Source organism: Hemiscyllium ocellatum, chromosome 9, assembly GCF_020745735.1.
Source record: "Hemiscyllium ocellatum isolate sHemOce1 chromosome 9, sHemOce1.pat.X.cur, whole genome shotgun sequence".
Lineage (NCBI taxonomy): Eukaryota > Metazoa > Chordata > Chondrichthyes > Orectolobiformes > Hemiscylliidae > Hemiscyllium > Hemiscyllium ocellatum.
Genome location: NC_083409.1, coordinates 47105556 through 47127728, shown reverse-complemented (window position 1 = coordinate 47127728; position 22173 = coordinate 47105556). Strand labels below are relative to the sequence as shown.

General features: G+C 42.1%; 2 protein-coding genes across 2 annotated transcripts in view; both read left to right on the top strand.

Annotated features, from left to right (window-relative positions):
- The first annotated feature begins 5117 nt into the window (after positions 1-5117).
- Positions 5118-6873, top strand: LOC132818694 (dynein light chain Tctex-type protein 2B). Its single transcript, XM_060829725.1, has one exon. It carries the CDS (start codon positions 5910-5912, stop codon positions 6486-6488), a length of 579 nt encoding a protein of 192 aa, XP_060685708.1. The 5' UTR covers positions 5118-5909; the 3' UTR covers positions 6489-6873.
- Positions 6874-12608: 5735 nt separating this feature from the next.
- Positions 12609-22173, top strand: part of lrrc39 (leucine rich repeat containing 39) — a 33402-nt gene continuing 23837 nt past the window's right edge. The window contains exons 1-2 of the mRNA XM_060829724.1: positions 12609-13006; positions 18926-19082. Of these exons, the coding sequence (XP_060685707.1) occupies positions 12773-13006; positions 18926-19082 (391 nt within the window). The 5' untranslated portion in view covers positions 12609-12772. The remainder of the gene's footprint in view (positions 13007-18925; positions 19083-22173) is intronic.

Sequence of the window (22173 nt, the reverse complement as noted above, 5' to 3'; positions counted from 1 at the left end):
AAAAATTATAACTGCAGTATGAAGAGCTTTCAAGATTATTTGATGGAAAAATATTTACATAATTGATTTCAATTTTTTGAAGGAGGAATATGATTGTGAAATACGATTTGCTTTGGATGTGACTTCTATTTTTTACTCTTTGTATATTTCACAGAGATTTCTTCAAGAATCAAAGCTTTTTTATTGTGCAAGAACTTTTTGCATGAACAGTTGTATTTTTGTTTCAATCTGTAGCCTGTTTTTCAGTATAAGAGCTGAAACGCTATCAAAATATACATAATTTTATCTGAATAACAATTATCTGAATACTGTACTGTAAACTAAAGACTATGTTTAGCAATACACTGTGAAATCTATAACTAATTAGTTACTTAAGTGCAACATTCAAAAACTTTAAATGTCACTATTAACTTTAGGACAGAGACAGAATAATTGTTATATCATTTATGGTATCCAGAGTTGTGCTCTCCATTCTGGAATTGTGTTTGAAACTAAAAGAGTCTTCTCCCTCTGTTACTTTGTTTCATCTGTCTCCCATTCCATTTTTAGGCAACTTGCACACCCACAGTTAACACCTTCAGAAAGGGAAATAAACTTTTCCTTCTATTTTTACAAATCAGTTGGGTGTATTTGAGATTTTGAAATAACCTCGTGAGAAATTAGCACAGTTCAAGTTTCTGTTCAATCCATTTAGAATACACAAATTCTTGCTTTTCTTAACATCATTAAATGATTTAGCACAGAATGAAGCTTTTTAGCCTATTCTGTCTGCCTTCTCTTTGAAATAGTTATCCAAATAGTCCCATTCCCATGCTTCTTGTTATTAGCACTGCAGCTTTTTCATACAGGTAGTTCTTTATAACACAATGGCTGTGTTCCTGTGCAACTCTGTGTTACAGAAAAAGTCACGTTTTAGAAACAGCGCTTAAAGTGTTGGTGAGTAATCGCATTACAGCCAACACACGTTTTAAATGTTTGCGCTTTAGAAGCAATGCCCCGAATTTATCTATCATGTTATAGCGAATTTATGTTGATGGAACATCTGTTATAGTGGAACAACCTGTATTTTATTCAATTTATTTTACAGCCTTATTAAATATGCATCCACACTCTTTCAGTGCATTCCAAATCTTAAACTGATTGAATATTTTAGTGTGTGGCATCTTCATTCTGGAAATTTCCTTAAACATGATGTCAAATTTGTGTCCTTTGGGTAAGAAAAGTCCAAACACTCTAAATAAAAACATTTCTCCTCATCTTAGTTCAAAGTGGCATTCCCCATTTGTTAAATTGTGCCCCTTAGTTCCAGATTCTTCAACCAGGGGAAACCACATATCTATCTCTGCCCTGTCTATCCCTTTAAGTATTTTTTGTAGGTTTCAGTTAGATCACTTCTCATTCTTTGAAATTCAAGAGCATATAGGCTCAGTTTGCGTACTTTCTCTTCATAGGACAATGCCACCATGACAGGAACAAGTCTAGTGAACCATTGTTGCATTCTAAATTGAGTTAAGGAGACTAAAATTGCACACAGTACTCCAGGTGAGGTCTAACCAAGCTTATCAACAAGATTTCATTATTCCTGTAGTTGAATCTTCTTGCAATGAAGGCTAATATTTTATTAGCAATGTTCACTCGAAGCACTGCAGCCACTTGGAGGGCCTATGCACACCAGTTGATGTGCAGATACATTGACTTCCAATTCCAGAAGCCACTGGTGCATTCTGATCTCCGAAATCGGCATAAAAGCAGGAAATATTAGAAGGAACATAGTCTATTAACTTTTCTAATAGTTTGCTGCAACTGCATGTTAGCCTTCAGTGACTTAGTGATAAGGACACCTAGATCTAACCTCTTACCATTTAAGAAATACTCTGCATATCTGTTTTTCCTGTTAAAGTGAATAACTTCATAATTAAATATCATCGGTCATATTCTTGCCTACCCAATAAAGCACTTTGCACTTTTCCTGTCACTACACATTCCTACTTATCTTTGAATCATTCACACATTTGGAAGTGTTACGTTTCATTCTCATTTCTAAATCACTGATATACATTATGAACAACTGTGGCCCAAATATTAATCCTTGTTGGACCCTCACTAGTCAGTCTATGGCAATATATTATCTCCAATCCCATGTGCTTTAATTTCTCTCACGTCCTCTGGGAATCTTATTGAAAGCCTTCAGAAAATCCAAGTATATTGTGTCCATTGTGTCCATTTATCACATTTGTTGATAACATCCTCAAAGAAAGTCCCAAGCTAATCAAAATGATTTCCCATTGCAAACTCCTTATTAAGTTCTTTAGAAGATTACCAAACAGGTTGATGAGGGTAAAGCAGTTGACGTGGTGTACATGTATTTCAGGAATGCATTTGATAAGGTTCCCCACAGAAGGCTATTGCACAAAATACAGAGGCGTAGGATTGAGAGTGATTTAGCAGTTTGCATCAGAAATTGGCTAACTGAAAGAAGACAGAGGGTGGTGGTTAACGGGAAATATTCATCCTGGAGTTCAGTTACTAGTGGGGTACTGCAAGGATCTGTTTTGGGTCCACTGTTGTTTGTCACTTTTATAAATAACCTGGCTGAGGGCATAGAAGGATGGGTTAATAAATTTGTGGATGCCATTAAGGTTGCTAGAGTTGTGGATAGTGACGAAGAATGTTGTAGGTTACAGAGACATGAGTAAACTGCAGAGCTGAGCTGAGAGGTGGCAAATGGAGCTTAATGCGGAAAAGTGTGAGGTGATTCGCTTTGGAAGGAGTAACAGGAATACAAAGTAGTTGGCTAATGGTAAGATTCTTGGTAGTGTAGATGAGCAGAGATCTCAGTGTCCACTTACATAGATTCTTGAAAGTTGCCACCCAGGTTGATAGGGTTGTTAAAGAGGTAAACGGTGTGTTAGCTTTTATCGGTAGAAGGATTGCATTTCGGAACCATGAGATCACGCTGCAGCTGTACAAAACTTTGGTGCAGCCACATTTGTAATATTGCGTATAATTCTGGTCATTGCATTATAAGAAGGATGTGGATGCTTTGGAAAGAGTTCAGAAGAGATGTATTAGAATGTTGCCTGGTATGGAGGAAAGGTCTTATGATGAAAGGCTGAGGGACTTGAGGCTGTTTTTGTTAGAGAGAAGTTTGAGAGATGACTTAATTGAGACATACAAGATAATCAGAGGGTTAGATGGATTGGAAAGTGAGTCCTTTTTTCTCTGATGGCGATGGCTAGTACAAGGGGATATAACTTTAAATTGAGGGGTGATAGATATAGGACAGATGTCAGAGGTAGTTTCTTTACTCAGAGTAGTAGGGGTGTGGAATGTACTGCCTGCAATATTAGTAAACTCACCAAATTTAAGGGCATTTAAATGGTCATTGGATAGGCATATGGATGAGAATGGAATAGTGTAGGTTAGATAGGCTTCAGATTGGTTCCACGGGTTGGCGCAACAATGAGGTCTGAAAGGCCTGTACTGCACTGTAATGTTCTATGTTCTAAATCTATGCTGACTATGCCAAATCAGATCATTATTATGTAAGTGTCCACTTATCACAGCCTTTATAATAGATTCTAACACTTTTCCTCCTCCTAACATAAGGCTAACAATCTGGAGTTCTCTGTTTTATTGCTGCCTTCTTAAGTAGTGGGGTTACATTTGTTACTTTCAAATCCACAGGAATCATTCCAGAATCTATAGAATTTTGGAAGATACTGACCAATGCATCAGCTATGTCCAAAGCCACTTCCTTCAGCACTCTAAGATATAGAATGTCAGGTCCCAGGGACTTATCAATTAATTAACCTCATTAATCCCTCCAGAAAAATCATCATACTAATTTCTTTCAACTCTTCATTCTCTATAGCCATTGGGACTTGTAATTCTGGTAAGTTTGTTGTATTTTCTTTGGTGAATACAGACAACATGTAATAATTTTGCATCTCTGTCATTTCTCTATTCCCCATTATAAATTCTTCTGACTCTGCCTATAATGGACCCACATATGACTTAAGCAAACCTTTTTGTTTCTATAAAAGAGTTTACTATCTTTTTGTTGCAAGATTGAATTCATATCCGATCTCCCTTATCAGTTTCTTGTCCACTTTTGCTGTATTCTAAAAACCTCCCAGTCTTCAGATATTCTACACTTTCTGGCAATTCTCCAATCTTCTGGCAACACTTGAGTTGAAGGAAGATTGGAAGATTATTGTCAGTGACTCTGCAATTTGCACATCATTTCCAAGGATAGCCTTAGGTGCATCTCATCCAGTCTTGGTGCTTTATCGACTTTAATTATTGACAGCTTATCCAATAGCTGACTGTTATAAATTTTAGACACTTCTGAGATTGATGCAAAGTATTTACTTAATGCCTCTGCCATACCTCTTGCTTCTGAGTGGAAATGCCCTTTTTGGTGTCTAATTAGCCCTACTCCTCATTTTACCACCCATTTATTATTGAAGTGCTTTATAGAAAACTTCGGGAATTCATATTGTTAGATACCAGTCTTGACTCAGAATTAATCCTTACTTGTCTTATTTGCTTTTTCATGTCCTGTCTGAGCCTTCAGTATTGAGCTTGGCTCTCAATTGTAGTTTCTACCTGACACTGACATGAGCACACCTTTTCATCCAGGGGCCTATGGATTTGTTTACTCCACCACTTACTTTTGAGGGAATAACCTTAATTGTGCCCAAAACATCTCCTTTTTGAAGATAGCCCATTGCTCAGCAACTGTTTTTCTCTCTAACCTTCAGTTGCTGTCTATGCAACACATCTCTGTATTTTCTCCAGTTTATTGTTACTTTTCACTATCATCCTGAATCTTACAAGAAATTGATCACTGTTCCCTAAATGACCGCCCCCCCCCCCCCCCCAACTGTCTCTTGATCTAAACGGCCCACTTCATTCCTAAGAACCAGGTCTAACAGTGCTTCCTTTCTTGTTCAAAGTTAAAAACCGCACAACACCAGGTTATAGTCCAACAGGTTTAACTGGAAGCACACTAGCTTTTGGAGCGACGCTCCTTCATCAGGCGATTAACAGGAGTGTCGTTCCGAAAGCTAGTGTGCTTCCAATTAAACCTGTTGGACTATAACCTGGTGTTGTGTGATTTTTAACTTTGTACACCCCAGTCCAACACCGGCATCTCCAAATCATCCTTTCTTGTTGGACCGGACACATCCTGCTGAAGGAAATTCTCTTAAACACAACCTGGCAACGCCTGCCCTTGCTGCACTTGACCATCATCCCCATTCCACAAACTGCGTAAAATCCCCTGTTATAATTACTCTATGATGATTGCATCTCATTTCCTTTCAGATTTGTTTCTCGACATTCCCTCCCCACCAATGAGTGGTCTTGAACTGTGCAATTACACTCCTTAGCTCAACCCAAATCCATTCTGTCCTCCACCTCTTCTTCCATGCCATGAGATGTCCCAACCGATAGCTTCTTTTATTTTAAACTATGTGGTTGTGAAAGGGTATTCTACTGACTTGGTAAAATCTCTACCGCTAGACCAGAAGTTTGGGCATGTTGGTGAGGAAAATGATGACATGCGGTATTCAGATGGATTTTAATTTTATGATTGTATTTGGGCGGCCACAACAGCGTTGAAAATGGGTTAATGTTTGGGGAGAATACACATTGTTTTCTGAGCATCAAGTTCTGCAATTCATTTTCTCAACCCGCCTCTCCCGGCCGGCCAATCTCCTTTTGAATTCAAATATCCCCTCCTCCTGGGGAGGGTGAGTGGCTCACAGCTGCGGTGCCCTGACTCTGCCGCTGGTTCAGGGCAGTCTGCACTCCCCTCACGGCAGCGGGGACATGAGTTTGTCCCAGCGAAACCAAAAGGGAGAGACAGGTCAGTGCTGACCCCGCGACTCGCTGAAGCGAAAATGGGAAGCTGCAGCTTCGGGGAGGCTGAGCGACTGAAGAAACCCAGCAGTTTGGGGGCCATGCGTTTAGCCCGGAGCTGGTACGGTCACCTGTCCCAGGGGTGGGCTCCGCCTGGAGGGGGCAGCGAGCTGCACAGGAGCAAGGGGAAGAGGCGAGAGAAAGCCGAGCGGCTGAGCCAGAGGCAGCGCCCGAACGCCGGCCCCAACAGCAGCAGCAGTAGCAGCTCCGCCACCAACCTGTATGTACCCCGAGCCGCCAGGACATTCTCGGCTGAGGAGGCGCGGGCTGCCATTCGGCCCGTCCTGGAGGCCAGGCTGAAGGATGCGAAGTACGAGCCGCACGGCTCGGCTCTGGCCGTCGTGGAGCTGGCCGAGTGTGTGAAGAAAGCGGTGAAAGCCCTGGGCTACGAGAGGTACAAGATCGTCTGCTACTTGGCCCTGGGGGCGACCACATCATCAGGTCTGTGCTGTTCCAGCAGAGCGGTGTGGAGTCCCACTGTGGACACGTACGCAGAAGTGTGCTTCCAGAACGACTCGCTGTTCGCTCTCTGCCTGGTATTCGCAGTCTATCACGAATAACATCCAAAGCTGACACACTGGATCGCCTCGGGATCACCGTGAACGCAGGCTCCCCTCAATGAGGACATCGAATCCGACAGAGCAACTTCAGCATCTGAAACAAACTGTAATAAACTTCCGATCAAAAAGAAACTTTTCTCTCTTTTTTGTGGACATCCAACATCCGAAGTAATTTTTTGAAAGATTTTCTCAGCGTCTGTTTACTTTGTTATAACCTCTGACTGGTGTGAAATGTAACCGCAGGGAATATATGTTAAGGGACAGGAATTTCCGCGTCTCCTCAACATGAAGGCGCTCTTGTCATTCACCCTGAACTGGGTTTGCTCTCACAGGAGATTTTTGTTTCAAAAAGCACTTTGGAATACAAACCAAGAAAACTTTCTGTTTGCCTTTTAAAGCAAATCATGTTTTTGCATTTTGCCTTTAATAAATCAGTTGCTGTTATAATGTCCATCATCGGTGGATTTGTCTCCTATTCCATTTGTTTTCCCGTTTCGTAAATTAGCCGCTTTGTTACACAAGCGCTCCCGACCTATTTATCAGCTTTATTTGCTACGTTAGTTATTTAATTTTGTTTACCGATATTTTAACTGACGTTATCGGGGCTTGTAAATGGAAAAGAAAATTGAGTCAAAGGGAAATTGTAATTTTTTTAGACAGTTCTTTTTCAACTTAAAAGGAAATCAAATCATGATTGTGTGTTTTTTTTACAGGGTTTTCAAAATAAAGCGCGGTATAACCGACAGGCTCCATTTCATTTGATTAATTCTCTCTGCATCTTCGGCGAGATGCCGTTGTCTGTCTGCCCACAAGCCACGGAGCAAGTTGGCAGAAGCAAATTCTTTAACGTTCTTCCTCGTAACCCCTTGCCATTTAAAAAAGAAAATGCATTCCTTTCAAAGGAATGATTTGATTGTACTCCGGTTGACATAGTTTTTAAAACGGGGTTGTTTGCAGAAGCCACTCACTATCAAACAAGAAACTAGAGGTGTTAACATTTTAGGATATATTTAAAAGCATGGGGACAGATTTGCATATCATTGAGCCGTGCTGTACAGCGTAGATAGGACGGTCAGTATGTCAGCAATGTTGCAAATGTGGCTGAGTATCAGCAGTCAGTCAGCGGACAGGGGCAGGTCAACCTCAGGGCAGTGCAGAGGATGGGGGCATGCCCCTCATGTCTTTTTTTAGGCCCAGCCAGCTTAGTCAGCAGAGAATAAGACTCTTAATCTCATGATTGTTGGGTGTGAGTCTCATGTTGGTTGCCTTCAATTTAGATCTTCATGGGGTGGCACGGTGGCTCAGTGGTTAACACTGTTGTCTTACAGCGCCAGGGACTGGGTTCAATTCCAACTGTCTTTGTGGAGTTTGCACATTGTCCCCTTGTCTGCTTGGGTTTCCTCCAGGTGCTCAGGTTTCCTCCTACAGTCCAAAGATCAATAGAATCCCTACGGTGTGGGAACAGGCCATCTGGCCCAACAAGTCCACACCGACCCTCCGAAGAGAAACCCACCCAGATCCAGCCCCCTATTACTCTACATGTACCCCTGACTAATGCACCTAATCTACGCATCCCTGAACACTATGGATAATTTAGCATGGCCAATTCACCCAACCTGCACATCTTTGGATCGTGGAAGGAAACTGGAACAAGTTAGGTGAATTGGCCATGCTAAATTGCCCATTGAGTTCAGGGATATCTAGATTAGGTGTGTTAGTCAGGGGGTAAATGTAGAGTAATAGGTAACAGGAATTACTCTGGGTTGGTATGGACTTGTTGGGTCAAATTGCCTGTTTCCACACTTTAGGGATTCTATGAATTAAAAAAATCTTTCTCCTCTCCCCTTAAAAATATGACCCTAGTTTTGAACTCTCCTACCCTACGTAAAGGACCTTTGTCATTCACCTTATTAATGCCTCTCATGACTTTATAAACGTCAATAAGGTCACCTCTCAATCTCCTACTATGCAGTGAAAAAGGTCCCAGCCTTTCCTGTCTATTTTTATATCTCAAACCCTTCATACCTGGCAATGTTCTGGTAAATCTTTTCTGAACCTTCTCCAGTTTAGTAATATTCTTCCTATAACAGGGTGACCAGAACTGCGCACAGTCTGATGCGTGTCAGTTGACACTGTAAATATCTTGAGTTAGAAACCCGTCTTGAGTAGTTGCTTAGAAGGTAGAGCATTAAATTGATCACCTGTTCCACACAGAACCGTACATTCAGTTTCATTGAGAGTGAGCACTGGAAGGGAATGCCAGATACTGTATTGTAAAGGTAGCTGCTGTTTGTACTGCCAGCAGAGATGCATTTTCCACATAGATCTTCTTTCTTGATACATAAATTACAAATGTGTTAGCATGAATCCCATTCTTCTGCTAAAAACCTACCAATTAATGGCCTTGCTTATGTCCCCACTCCAAATTCAAATTGTTCCACTACTTCTTTAACACCTCTCCCTTCTATAACAGTACTGCTCGAATATCTCTGAGCAAACATTATTATTGCTCACATTGTAGTTCTTTCCACTCATCTGTTCAATTAGTGTTTTTTAATTCTACCATCCTCACCCGGGTGTTCACTTGTGAGGAGTATCTCCTCCCACACACATCGTTCCTCTGACTCACGTTCCCTTCCTTCTCCTCATGAATATATAATATTCTTCGCATCACTCATGAAGTTGCCTTCTCCTGCCCGCCATTGTCAACGTCTCCTTCTCAATAAATTACTTCATTTCTCCAGCTTTCTTTTCCTGTTCATTTGACCTTCCTATTTGCCTGATACTGGTGGCCCTCTTGTACCTGAGTACTGTGCTGGAGTTCGCTGAATGATATGGCCCCCCCAGAACCCCATCTCGTGGTGTTTGTTTGTACTGGTTCTACTCTGATGTAGTCCATGGCTGTTTTTGCCACGGTAGTTTGCCATTTTCTTCCACGCCATTTTGGTTAAGTTACCGACATCACAACCAGCTCGTTAAAGTAAATCTCCATTGTCCTAGAGGGCCAGGGAGCTGCTCTCTCACCTACCATGAATTTTCTTTTATTTCAACAATATTCTTTATTCATAAAAGCATTTTTATATACATAGTCACTAAAGCAGTTCTGTTCTGTGCAGTAACATATGGAGAAACAAACATTGGAGTTAGATTGTATCCAACAAAACATTTCTTCCTTGTACTAGACTATAATCACTTAAATTTGAGGTGTTGGGGACCCGATAATTGAACACACCCCCATTTAACTTCGGCAGAAATACCTTAGATGGTGGTGTTTTCCCACTGCACCTTAGCAACAGCTGTGCCCCAAGCTTTAGTGCATCCCTTAGCACGTAGTCCTGGACCTTGGGATGTGTTAGTCTGCGCATTCAATATCGGCGCTACCTCGTGTTCTCATGAGGAGGTTGAGCAGTTCATCAACTTCACAAACACCTTCCACCCTGACCTCAAGATCCTTTGGACATCTCTGACAGCTCCCTCCCCTTCCAGCTTCTGATTCAACATGGACATCTACTTCAAACCCACCGACTCCCACAGCTACCTGGACTCCTCCCACCCTGCCTCCTGTAAAAACACTATCCATCCTTCTTCAAAGACAGCAATCTCCCATCCCATGATGTCCTCCAGCACATCTCCACTTCCCGCACTCCTGCTTGAACTCCACCCCTCCAATTGCAACAAGGACTGAACCCCCCTTGGTCCTCACCTTCCACTTCACCAACCTCCAGATACAATGCATCATCCTCCGTCATTTCTACCACCTAGAAACAGGCTCTACCACCAGAGATATATTTCCCTCCTCAGCCCAATCTGCATTCCGCAGAGACTGTTCCCTCTGTGACTTCATTAGGTCCATGTCCCCCACCAATCTACCCTCCACTCCCAGCACCTTCCCATGCCACCGGAAGGGGTGTAAAACCTGCACCCCACCTCCCCCTCACTGCCATCCAAGGCCTCAAAGGATCCTTCCACATTTGACAGACATTTTCCTGCACCTCCACACGTCATCTACTGTGTCCATTGCTTTCGATGTGGTCTACTCTATATTGAGGAGACAGGACGCCAACCTGCAGAACGTTTCAGAGAACATCTCTGGGACACATGCACTAAACAACCCGACTGCCCTGTGGCTGAACACTTCAACTCCCCCTTCCACTCTGCCAAGGACATGCAAGGCCTGGGCTTCCTCCACCACTAAATTATAGCCGCCTGAAGCCTGGAGGAAGAACATCTCATCGTCCACCTTGAGACCCTCCAACCACTCAGGATCAATGTCAATTTCATCAGTTTCCTCATCTCCCCTTCCTCGACCTTATCCCAGATCCAATCCTCCAACTCGACACTCACCTTGCTGAACTGGCCTACTGTCCATCTTCCTTCCCACCTATCTGCTCCACCCTCTGCTCTGACCTATCACCCCACCCCACCGGCTATGCTTTTTCAGCACTACACCTTTTGACTTCTTGTTCTGGAAGACCAACAAATTTCAGGCAGACCAAACAGTGTCTTTCACCAAGTTGATGGTCCTCCAGGTGCATTCGATGTTTGTTTCAGTTGCCCCCAGGGAACAACCTGTAGAGCACAGAGTCCTTCTTCATGAAGCTTTTCAGGACGAGCCTCGACAAAAATCACTGCAGCTTTCTTCAGACTTCCTTCGCAAAGGCACATACCAGGGAGTGTGTGACAGTCTGAGAAACAAAGCTCACTCACTTCAATAATTTCAGTCCGAGACAAAATCTGAATCAGTAGTGTCATTTATTTCACACTTGCAAGTGGGTGTGATGTCCACAAGGCAGGGACAAAACACACCGAATTCAACAAATACTCGCTATTTATATAATTTGGTTCCTACATTTTTAAATTTCATTGCTCCCCCCCCCCCCCCCCCGTTTACATTCTCCACTCCCCTAAGACCGGTACCCATTACTCCTGTTTATCTCTTGTCTTATCCGGCCTTGTCTGTGACAAAACGCTTATTCCTGGCCTCACAAGGCTGTTTGACCTCATCCCATCCTTTGCTTACCATTGTCTACTCCCTCCATCTGTGCTGCCCCTCTCAGCATCTTATCATTAAGACTCTTTTAATTGGGGTTTGTTCCTGTGTTTCTGTAAAAGTGGGAAACAGATGTTTATACCTATTGTTTATACAGGCATATCTAGTTTAACTGCCTCTCTTCACAGCATTTTATCTAGTGCCTGTATTTCTACCATTGTTTTGCAGTCCCGTTTCTTCCTTGCATACATTTTTAGCTAATACAAAAAAAAATTCTGCATTTCGTCCACATAGTTTCCATTCTTGTTGACTCAGCTCTTGGCTGAAACAATTACACACTGATGTGAGTTCATTCACCCCGCACCAGTAATTATATTGCAGAAGTAACATTAATTTATCTATATCCCACACAGTCCATTACCCAGATCCATTTTGAGGGTAGCTTGTGGTAGTCCAGATGAACATGAAGTATCTCACAGGCAGTATCTTTCTCACCATCATGATATACCAAAGCACACCTCACGTGGCTGACCAGTCGGCAACAGAGTGCAATTTATTTTTCAATTGTAGTCTCCTGACACCAGTCAACTTAGAGTCATAGAGATGTACAGCAGGAAACAAACCCGTAGGTCCAACCCATCCGTGCTGACCGGATATCCCAACACGATCTAGTCCCACCTGCCAGTACCCCTCCAAACGCCTTTTAAATGTTGCAATTGTACCAAACTGCACCAACTTCTGCCTTGTAAAATCATTATAAAGACATCTAAAAGTGAAAAAAAAATGACCCATTTACGAACGCAGGGCTTTGGATTTCTTCATGACATCTGGTGAACATCTCAAGAAATGTCTCATTAAATGTTTTGGGGCGGGTTGCAGAAACATGTTTCTCATTTCTCGTTCTGGCGGAGGCTTTTGCCTGGAGTATACAAACGGGGCGGCTGTGCGGAAAATGGACCTTTTAAACACTTGGGTGAAACGTTGGAACAGGCTGCAAAACAAAAGCAGTCACTGCGTCTCACCTCCCGGGTTGAAAAGGTCTCTTTATTAAGTCACTGGTTAAATTTAGACTGAGCGTCGCATTTCTCCCCGGGGTCACAACCTAGAGCTGTTCTGTTGAAGATCAGACAGGTTCCCCTGGCGGGTTGGGTCAGAGTTAGCCCCGAAATGTTGTGGGGTTAGAGTAGAGACGTCTCCCAGTCCCGGCTGCGGGTGGTTCCTGCTGCCCACCCCGGGGTTTGTATCAGTCTCTGTGGCCTAAGGAGGTAGATCTGGGGGCTATCTCCCTGAAACCATGAGGGCGGTGTCGGTGTGTGGCGGCTCGGTTTGCACAGTGAGAGCACTTTGGGAAGAAAGGATTCAAAAACTGAAGGAAGAACGAGAGAAAGAGAGCGCGCGGCCGAAACGGAAGGCGCCCACCGGGTTCACGATGTTGTGGCAGAACCGAATAAATCTGGCCAGGCTCAAAGAGAAAGTGGTTACCGAAGAGGGGAGAGTTGTGCTGAGGATTGAGAAGGAGGAATGGAAGGTCAGTAAACTTGCGACCAAAGTGATCCCCAGGGACATGGGGGAGAGAAAAGGGAAAGGAGGGTCACTGCTGGGAAGTGCCTGCGGTTTAAACAGTACAGACAGGTTGGGCCGAATGGCCTGTTCCACTGCTTCTAATATTCTAATAATTGCGAAGAGTGGACACAAAGCTTTTTCACCTCGAAAGAAGTGGTGGTGGCGGGATGGAATGTCATTGGGCTAGTCATCCAAGGTTGAAAATGTGTTGCTGGAAAAGCGCAGCAGGTCAGGCAGCATCCAAGGAGCAGGAAGGAGGGCTTATGCCCGAAACTTCGATTCTCCTGCTCCTTGGATGCTGCCTGACCTGCTACGCTTTTCCAGCAACACATTTTCAGCTCTGATCTCCAGCATCTGCAATCCTCACTTTCTCCTAGTCATCCAAGGCCCCAGAGTAAAGTTCAATAGGTTTATATCCCGCTGTGGCGCATGGTGAAATTTGACCTCCCTTAATAAAGCTGTTCTGTTGATCATATTAAAATTCTGTTGGGGAAAGGACATCTGCTGTCCTCCTGCCACCCTTACCTCGTCTGGCCTACATGTAGCTCCACACCCACAGCATTGTGCTGGACCCAGGGTTTTTTTTTCAGTAACACAGTGACGATTAAAATGATAACAAATCGAGTTTCATGATTGTTCAGTGTCAGGAACAAACACTTTATCGAGTCAGTACTCTGTGCTGTAGTCTCCACACCAGTCAGGGCAGTAAGGTGATAATTGGACAGAGACAATGCCTATGGATGGAGTCAGGTTCTAATATCTAATACCAGATGCGCATTATTAATGTCAACAGCACAGATGTCTTGTTGCATTTGCGGTAGGAGGAGATAAACCAAAACAATCCCGCATGATAATGATACCCTGATGAAACAATCAGTGAATATAGTGTAAAGTTAGGAATGTGCTCAGTCTACTTCAGGTTGCCGTTTATATATATGAGCAGCTGATGATGATGCTATAATTTAGTAGTAAATCCCTGCTGCATCACAAAGGCAACAACTTGATCAATCTTTGACAAGCTTTGACAAAGGGTCAGCTAGACTCATCATCAGCTCTTTTCTCTCCTTACAGATGCTAAATGGCAGCTGTCAAACAAGCACAGGAGGAAACCTTAGCTGTTTTTCCAATGGTGTTCAATCCATTAGGCCAGATTTTGTGAGCTTTTAAATGTAAATCTATCACTGTCTATGATCATTACGCTTCTAAACCTGATCACAAGTTCAGGATGTTCTACAACTGCAGATTAACATAGACATTCTGAAATTGAGGTATGCTTCACCAGCATCCCCACTCAGTGATTTTGGAAATCAGTTGCTGAGGTGAGATCTTTCTGTTATCGTATCACCATTAGAATCCCTTTCGCAAAAGATTAAACTGAGCCTAACTGGCTCAGATCGCATTGACAGGGTGTGGATGCTACTGACTGTGATTTAAATTACATGCTTGCTTGTTTTATGTTGGAGTCTTTGGCTCTTCTGGCCCTGGCTCCAGCTTGAATCCACCCATGTACAGTGCGAGGAGGTTAAAGGCTTAGTGCAACTACATTAAAACCATGTCTCCTGATTAACCATAAACTGAAAGCCGGAGATCTTGTTGTCTGTCATTATTCATTGACTTGCAGAGTTTGAAGTGGACCTGTCACACTGAGTAGGATTGAGCCTCACCACCATCAATAATACCACCAGACCCACTACAGAACTTCCCCTCCACCACCCCCATACCCCCATTCTCCACCCAGGATCCACTGGACAGGAACCGAAGATTCAGGTTGGGGAAGTGAAAGTAGTTTCAGCATTGTCACAGGGGTATGCTCAGTAGTGTTGGGAGAGGGGGATCTGAGCTGTTGATTGGGGGAGGGGAGTCTGAGTTAATGGTGGGGGGCAGGGACTGAGCTGTGTCAGTGAGGCAGGGGAGATATGATGCATATCAGTGTGGGAGAATTGATCTGCCTCTGTAAGGGAGGCGGTTGGGTTTGAGCTGGTGGGAGTAGGTGGGATTAGCTGACCACTATTTTTTGAATTTATCTCTGTGTATCCGTTGCATAAATGCAACAAAAATAGTCAAACCTCTGGCTGGACAGAAATTATAAAATGAATCTGAGTTTTTCTTCAATGCTGAGATGTTTACTTTTGAAAGACAGAATGGCAATGATCACATTCACATCAAAAACCACAAATTACGATGCACCTGAAGGGGCATCTGAGATGCCTCTGTTAATAGTTTCATTGAAGCATTTTGTATGTATTTTAATCCACTGTTCAGACACATTATGAGAGATTTCCAACCTCTTGACCCAAATGCAAAGACAGCACAAGGTGCCCTGTAGGAAATTTTGTAGATACTTTGAAATCAACCAGTTCACAGAAGTTATGACACACCGCTGGTGTAGGTGGGACTTTTATCCAGGTCTCCTGGCTCAGAAGTAGGGTCACTACCACTGCACCACAAGGGTCTTGTGGGACATTTTCTAAAGCAGCAGGGACCCATATTTTACCAATTTGAACTGATTACCTACAATGAGTGCTGGAAGTACCAGTGATTAATTGAGAATATTGAATGATTTTGGCAACCTTAAATGATAAGAGATATCATTTTGAATTTGGATAAAACCCACTTGCAATTATTCCTAATCGCATTGAATTTCCATGGTGAAATGCAGCATTCACCAATTGGGATTGAAGAAGTCACACCTAATGTGATTATTTATTCTCCTGCCTTTCTGGAAAGCTGTCAAAAGAATTCAATGGCAAAGTGCTCCACATTAAAGTTTTGATTTGGAGGTGCTGGTGTTGGACTAGGGTAAACAAAATTAAAAATCACATAACACCAAGTTATAGTCCAACAGGTTTATTTGGAAGCACTAGCTTTCAGAGCATCGTTCCTTCATCAAATAAAGCTCTCGGAAAGCTTGTCATTTCAAATAAACCTGTTGGACTGTAAGCTGGTGTCCTGTGACTTCTGACTTTGTCCAACTCAGTCCAACGCTGGCACCTCCAATCCAAGAAGAAACAGAGTTAACATTTTGATTCCACCGTGACATCTTCAGAATCAAACAGTCAAACCAGACTTAAAATGTTAACTCTGTTTTTCTGAATTTCTGCAGCATTATGTGTTTATTAAACTCCCATTCAAATCCAAATATGTGCCATGTACTTTCATATTGAGATTGTAGTTTGTAGATCTTTAACAGTGGTAGTTAAAATGATGTTTGGAATGAATTAGAATTAATTCCTCATTCCACCAGGTAGTATCATACCATAACCAATTACATTGCTTTCTTTCTGTCAATAAATTAAATTTTAAACTTCTAAAAAAAAGTTCTGTATAACTGCAATGCAAGATTGTGCAGGTATTTGGGACAGTGTTTTCTGCACTTGCAATAGAATTGCAGGTATAAAGTGGGAGATGTGTATTTGCATAAGACCTTTCACAACATCAGACATTTTTAGATCTGGTCTATCCTTTTCCATCACTATCTAAAAGTTGAAGTTCTAAATTGGAGAAAGGCCAATTTTGATGGTATTAGGCAAGAACTTTCAAAAGCTGATTGGGGGCAAATGTTTGTAGGTAAAGGGATGGCTGTAAAATGAGAAACCGTCAGAAATGAGATATCAAGAATCCAGAGAAAGTATATTCCTGTCAGGGTGAAAGGGAAGGCTGGTAGGTATAGGGAATGCTGGATGACTAAAGAAATTGAGGGTTTGGTTAAGAAAAAGAAGGAAGCATATGTAAGATTTGGACAGGATAGATGGAGTGAATCCTTAGAAGAGTATAAAGGCAGTAGGAATATACTTAAGAGGGAAATCAGGAGGGCAAAAAGGGGACATGAGATAGCTTTGGAAAATAGAATTAAGGAGAATCCAAAGAGTTTTTACAAATACATTAAGGACAACAGGGTAACTAGGGAGAGAATAGGGCCTCTCAAAGATCAGCAAGGCGGCCTTTGTGTGGAGCCGCAGAAAATGGGGGAGATGCTAAATGAGTATTTTACATCAGTATTTACTGTGGAAAAAGATATGGAAGATATCGACTGTAGGGAAATAGATGGTGACATCTTGTAAAATGGATGTCTTGAAACGGGTAAAAGTGGATAAATCCCCAGGACCTAATCAGGTGTACCCGAGAACTCTGTGGAAGCTAGAGAAGTGATTGCTGGGCCTCTTGCTGAGATATTTGTATCATCGATAGTCACAGGTGAGGTGCTGGAAGACCGGAGGTTGGCTAACATGGTGCCAGTGTTTAAGAAGGGCGGTAAAGACAAGCCAGGGAACTATAGACCAGCGAGCGTGACATCGATCATGGGCAAGTTGTTGGAGAGAATCCTGAGGGATAGGATGTACAGGTTTTGGGAAGGCAAGGATTGATTAGGGATAGTCAACGTGGCTTTGTGCGTGGGCAATTATGTTTCACAAACTTGATTGAGTTTTTTGAGGAAGTAACAAAAAGGATTGATGTGGGCAGAGCGGTAGATGTGATCTATATGGACTTCAGTAAGGCGTTCAACAAGGTTCCCCATGGGAGACTGATTAGCAAGGTTAGATCTTATGGAATACAGGGAGAACTAGCCATTTGATACAGAACTGGCTCAAAGGTAGAAGACAGAGGGTGGTGGTGGAGGGTTGTTTTTCAGACTGGAGGCCTGTGACCAGTGGAGTGGCACAAGGATCGGTGCTGGGTCCTCTACTTTTTGTCATTTACATAAATAATTTGGATGCGAGCATAAGCAGTACAGTTAGTAAGTTTGCAGATGTCACCAAAATTGGAGGTGTAGTGGACAGCAAAGAGGGTTACCTCAGATTACAACAGGATCTTGACCAGATGAGCCAATGAGCTTAGAAGTGGCAGATGGAGTTTAATTCAGATAAATGCGGGATTCTGCATTTTGGGAAAGGAAATCTTAGCAGGATTTATACACTTGTTGCTGAACAAAGAGACCTTGGAGTGCAGGTTCATAGCTCCTTGAAAGTGAAGTGGCAGGTTGATCAGATAGTGAAGAAGGTCAGAGTATGGAGTACAGGAGTTGGGAGGTCATATTGCAGCTCTACAGGACATTGGTTAGGACACGGTTGGAGTATTGCGTGCAATTCTCATCTCCTTCCTATCGGAAAGATGTTGTTAAACTTGAAAGGGTTCAGAAAAGATTTACAAGGATGTTGCCAGGGTTGGAGAATTTGAGCTATAGGGAGAAGCTGAACAGGCTGGGGTTGTTTTCCCTGGAGCGTCAGAGCCTGAAGGGTGACCTTATAGAGGTTTACAAAATTATGTGGGGCATGGATAGGATAAATAGACAAAGTCTTTTCCCTGGGGTCGGGGAGTCCAGAACTAGAAGGCATAGGTTTAGGGTGAGAGGGGAAAGATATAAAAGAGACCTAAGGGGCAACGTTTTCACGCAGAGGGTGGAATGAGCTGCCAGAGGATATGGGGAGGCTGGTACAATTGCAAGATTTAAAAGGCATTTGGATGGGTATATGAATAATTGGGTTTGGAGGGATGTGGGCCGGGTGCTGGCAGGTGGGACTAGATTGGGTTGGGATATCTGGTCGGCATGGACGGGTTGAACTGCAGGGTCTGTTTCCACGCTGTACATCTCTGTGACTATGACTCTAAATCTTGTTAATTTGTTAATCACTCTACCATATCTTGAATCAGTGAGTCATGCTTCACTTCAAAGTTTCTACTTGTGCTTTTCTTGAATGTATACGTAAGTGCCCAATGTTAATTTGACTCTGATCCTTGCTTTCCTTTTTCATTTGATTGCTGCCACATTTTGAGATAGTTCAAGTGTAATATAGTGGCACTTAGTTTGTTACAGTTATGCTAGCAGAACATGATTAATTCATAAATTTTACTGCAGTGGTTTCTAACATTTTACTTTATTCCTCAGACACTTCCAGATGCATTACAACAAATGACATACATACAAGCATGGCAGATCCATAGAACTAGCTTGGAAATTATTCCTCGATTTATTGGAAAATTTGATAATATTCTTGTTCTGGATTTGTCACGGAATTCAGTCAAGGAGATTCCCAAGGAAATAGGTTTGTATAAGTGAATTCTGGTGAGTAGGACTATTCTCTTTCACTATACATAGTACTTCCATTCTATAAGTGCAATTGTATTTATATCTAGATTATACATCTAGATTATTTCACATTCTATCTTAGAATCATTAACCTTAGAAACTTACAGTGCAGACAGAGGCCATTTGGCCCATCGTGTATGTACTGACATATTGAAAGAGCAGTCATACTTTATCCCACATCTCCACTTCTGGTCTGTCACTTTGTCCTCATCCCTGAGTACTTGTCCAACTTCTTTTTGAAATTAATTACCAAGTTAGCTTCCATCATCTTCAGTCAGCAGTCCAAAACATGAGTGAAATAAGATCTTCGAATCTCCCCTCTGGAGTTTTTGCTCATGCTTTGAGGGCTCACTGACTGAAGGGGAATATTTTTGTTCAGTATACTCTATCATAACTTCCCAATATCCTGAAAAATATTGGTCACCCATAGAATTCTCAGTTCCAAAGACAGCAGTTCTAACTTTTCAAACCTCTCTCATATCCCTGACAACATCCTGATGAATCTGCTCTGGATCCTTTCTAAATCCTTATAACTGCCTGAAATGTGGTGCCCAGTTCTGTAACTCCATATGTCCACCACTCTCTGGGAGAAGACGTTTCTCCTCAACTCTGTTCTAAATGGCCTACCCTTATTAATAGATAGTACCCGAGGCTGAACCAGTGATTTATGGAGTAGTAGCATGATCCCTTTGCTATCATATACTTCTATTTATAAACAATGCAACTCTTTTTTTAAAATCATCATTACAACTTGCTCTGCCACCTTTCAGAATTTGTCTCAGATTACACAGATTTTTATGTGTAATCTCAAGGGTTCCCAACCCTTTTTTGCTTCTGAGGCCACCCTCCCATATTATTAACATTCCACTGTAACACAAGGTTGTTTTTGCATAACATTAGTTTTACATTTAATCATAGAAGTATTATATTTGACTAACTTGTTCATAAGATTAGAACATTGATTGCACAATCTCCAGTGTTGTACTGAGGATGTTATGTGCAGAGAGTGGCTAGAACCAGCTGGTAACTATTTATTACAGAGGTGATTTAAAACTCTGTCATACATTAACTTTAGATTAGATTAGATTACTTACAGTGTGGAAACAGGCCCTTCGGCCCAACAAGTCCACACTGACCCGCCGAAGCGCGACCCACCCATACCCCTGCATTTACCCCAACCTAACACTACGGGCAATTTAGCTTGGCCAATTCACCTGACCCGCACATCTTTGGATTGTGGGAGGAAACCGGAGCTCCCGGAGGAAACCCACGCAGACACGGGGAGAATGTGCAAACTCCACACAGTCAGTCACCTGAGTCGGGAATTGAACCCGGGTCTCAGGCGCTGTGAGGCAGCAGTGCTAACCACTGTGCCACCGTGCCGCCCACAAACTTTTTACTCACTTTTTAATCAGCAACTGGAAATTAGGTTCTGTTTTATTTGCCAGTACTGTTAAGTCAGTGTCAAACAAAGATAGGATATGACCTCAACTAATCTCTAAACCCTAACATTACTGGCACGGACTAGACCCATTCTGAAGAAACGTGACTGGACCTGAAACATTAATTCTGCTTCAACTCCATTGATGCTGCCAGACCTGCTGAGATTTTCCAACAATTTCTGTTTTTGTTCCTGCATAATAACAACTGTTATCAAAAGCAATGTCTCAGATACTGGTACCTTGTGTTCTTCAGCATACTTTTAAAACTACAATTTTTAAACAAACATAAGCTGAATGATTTGAAACTTCTCTGCAAGGAGCTGCTGTAATTTTAATTTCCAGTACCATTTATCTAGGTTAAAGGCCAAGCTAAAGAAAACTAAAAATACAAACATGATATATGAAGGGTTCGATTTGGAAAGCTTTTCTCCTTTTAGCTTTCTTATTCTCTCAGCAGACCTCAGAGCTGTAGCTGTTCATCTATAGATTATAGTAACTAGGAAATGCAAGAATTCCATTCAGTGCCCAAAAGATTGTCTTTGATTTCAACAGCCATTTCTTATGATACAAGTGCCAGAGCTGATTTTACCCATATTACCAAGAAGCCTTGAGGATATGACCACATTTTAATACATATAAATGGAACATACACAGTTAGTTTTAACAGATGCTAAATGTACTTAATTGATCTTACATTGAAATATTTTCTTCCACCTCCTGGATTTCTTTCTCTCCCCAGTTCTGGATTGGATTCAGTACAATTGCCAGCTATTCTTTGATACTCTATCTAAGTGACCTTTCTCAATGTGTGAACCTTGCTAATTGTTGGGTTCTTTTTCTTGAGGTTCGTACACACTTGATGCAATTGCAGATGCCAACCTCTGTGAAGAACCAAAATTTTATTAAGCAAGTACAGTACAAACTTTCTGGAGGAACCTTTAACACACTTCACAGGGCTTGTGGAGCTGTGACAAAGATCTCCCTGAACAAAGAAACAATTCTTCCTTTATACAAAATCTTTACATCACAATCAGTAATGCCCACAGGACAACCCCCAGCCATCCACCACAGTCACACGCCACTCAAGACACAATGCAGTGACCGAATCATCTCCAGAAACAATGTAATATAAATCATCCCTTAATGGCCAGATCTGTTGAAAATCTTTTTTTTTTAACTGCAGAGTGCAGTTAGAATTTTAATTGCAATTTTCTAATTGATTCTGAATAGCAGGAGATGACAATGTAAATCGGCTTCTGACCGATAGGAGATGGCAATGTAAATTTTGTACTCTAAATAATAAGAGAGGGCAATACCTGCAAGACAGAGAAACACACCACCCTACCCTCGGGACATCCAATTTCTTGTAGGTCAGCAAAGCAAATTAACCTTATAATATCTCATAATGAACTGGCATGTTATTGCACAATGGGAATATTCCAACCATGTCTGCTGCTTCCACTCATCCAGTTTACAAGTATTTTTTCTAACATGGGTTTTTAATTATGTCATTTTAAAACATCTCCCATCTTGAAAATTAACACAACCTTCAAGTCGGAGTAAATATAAAACAATCTCTGCAGAGTGTTGTCTTAAAAGTACATT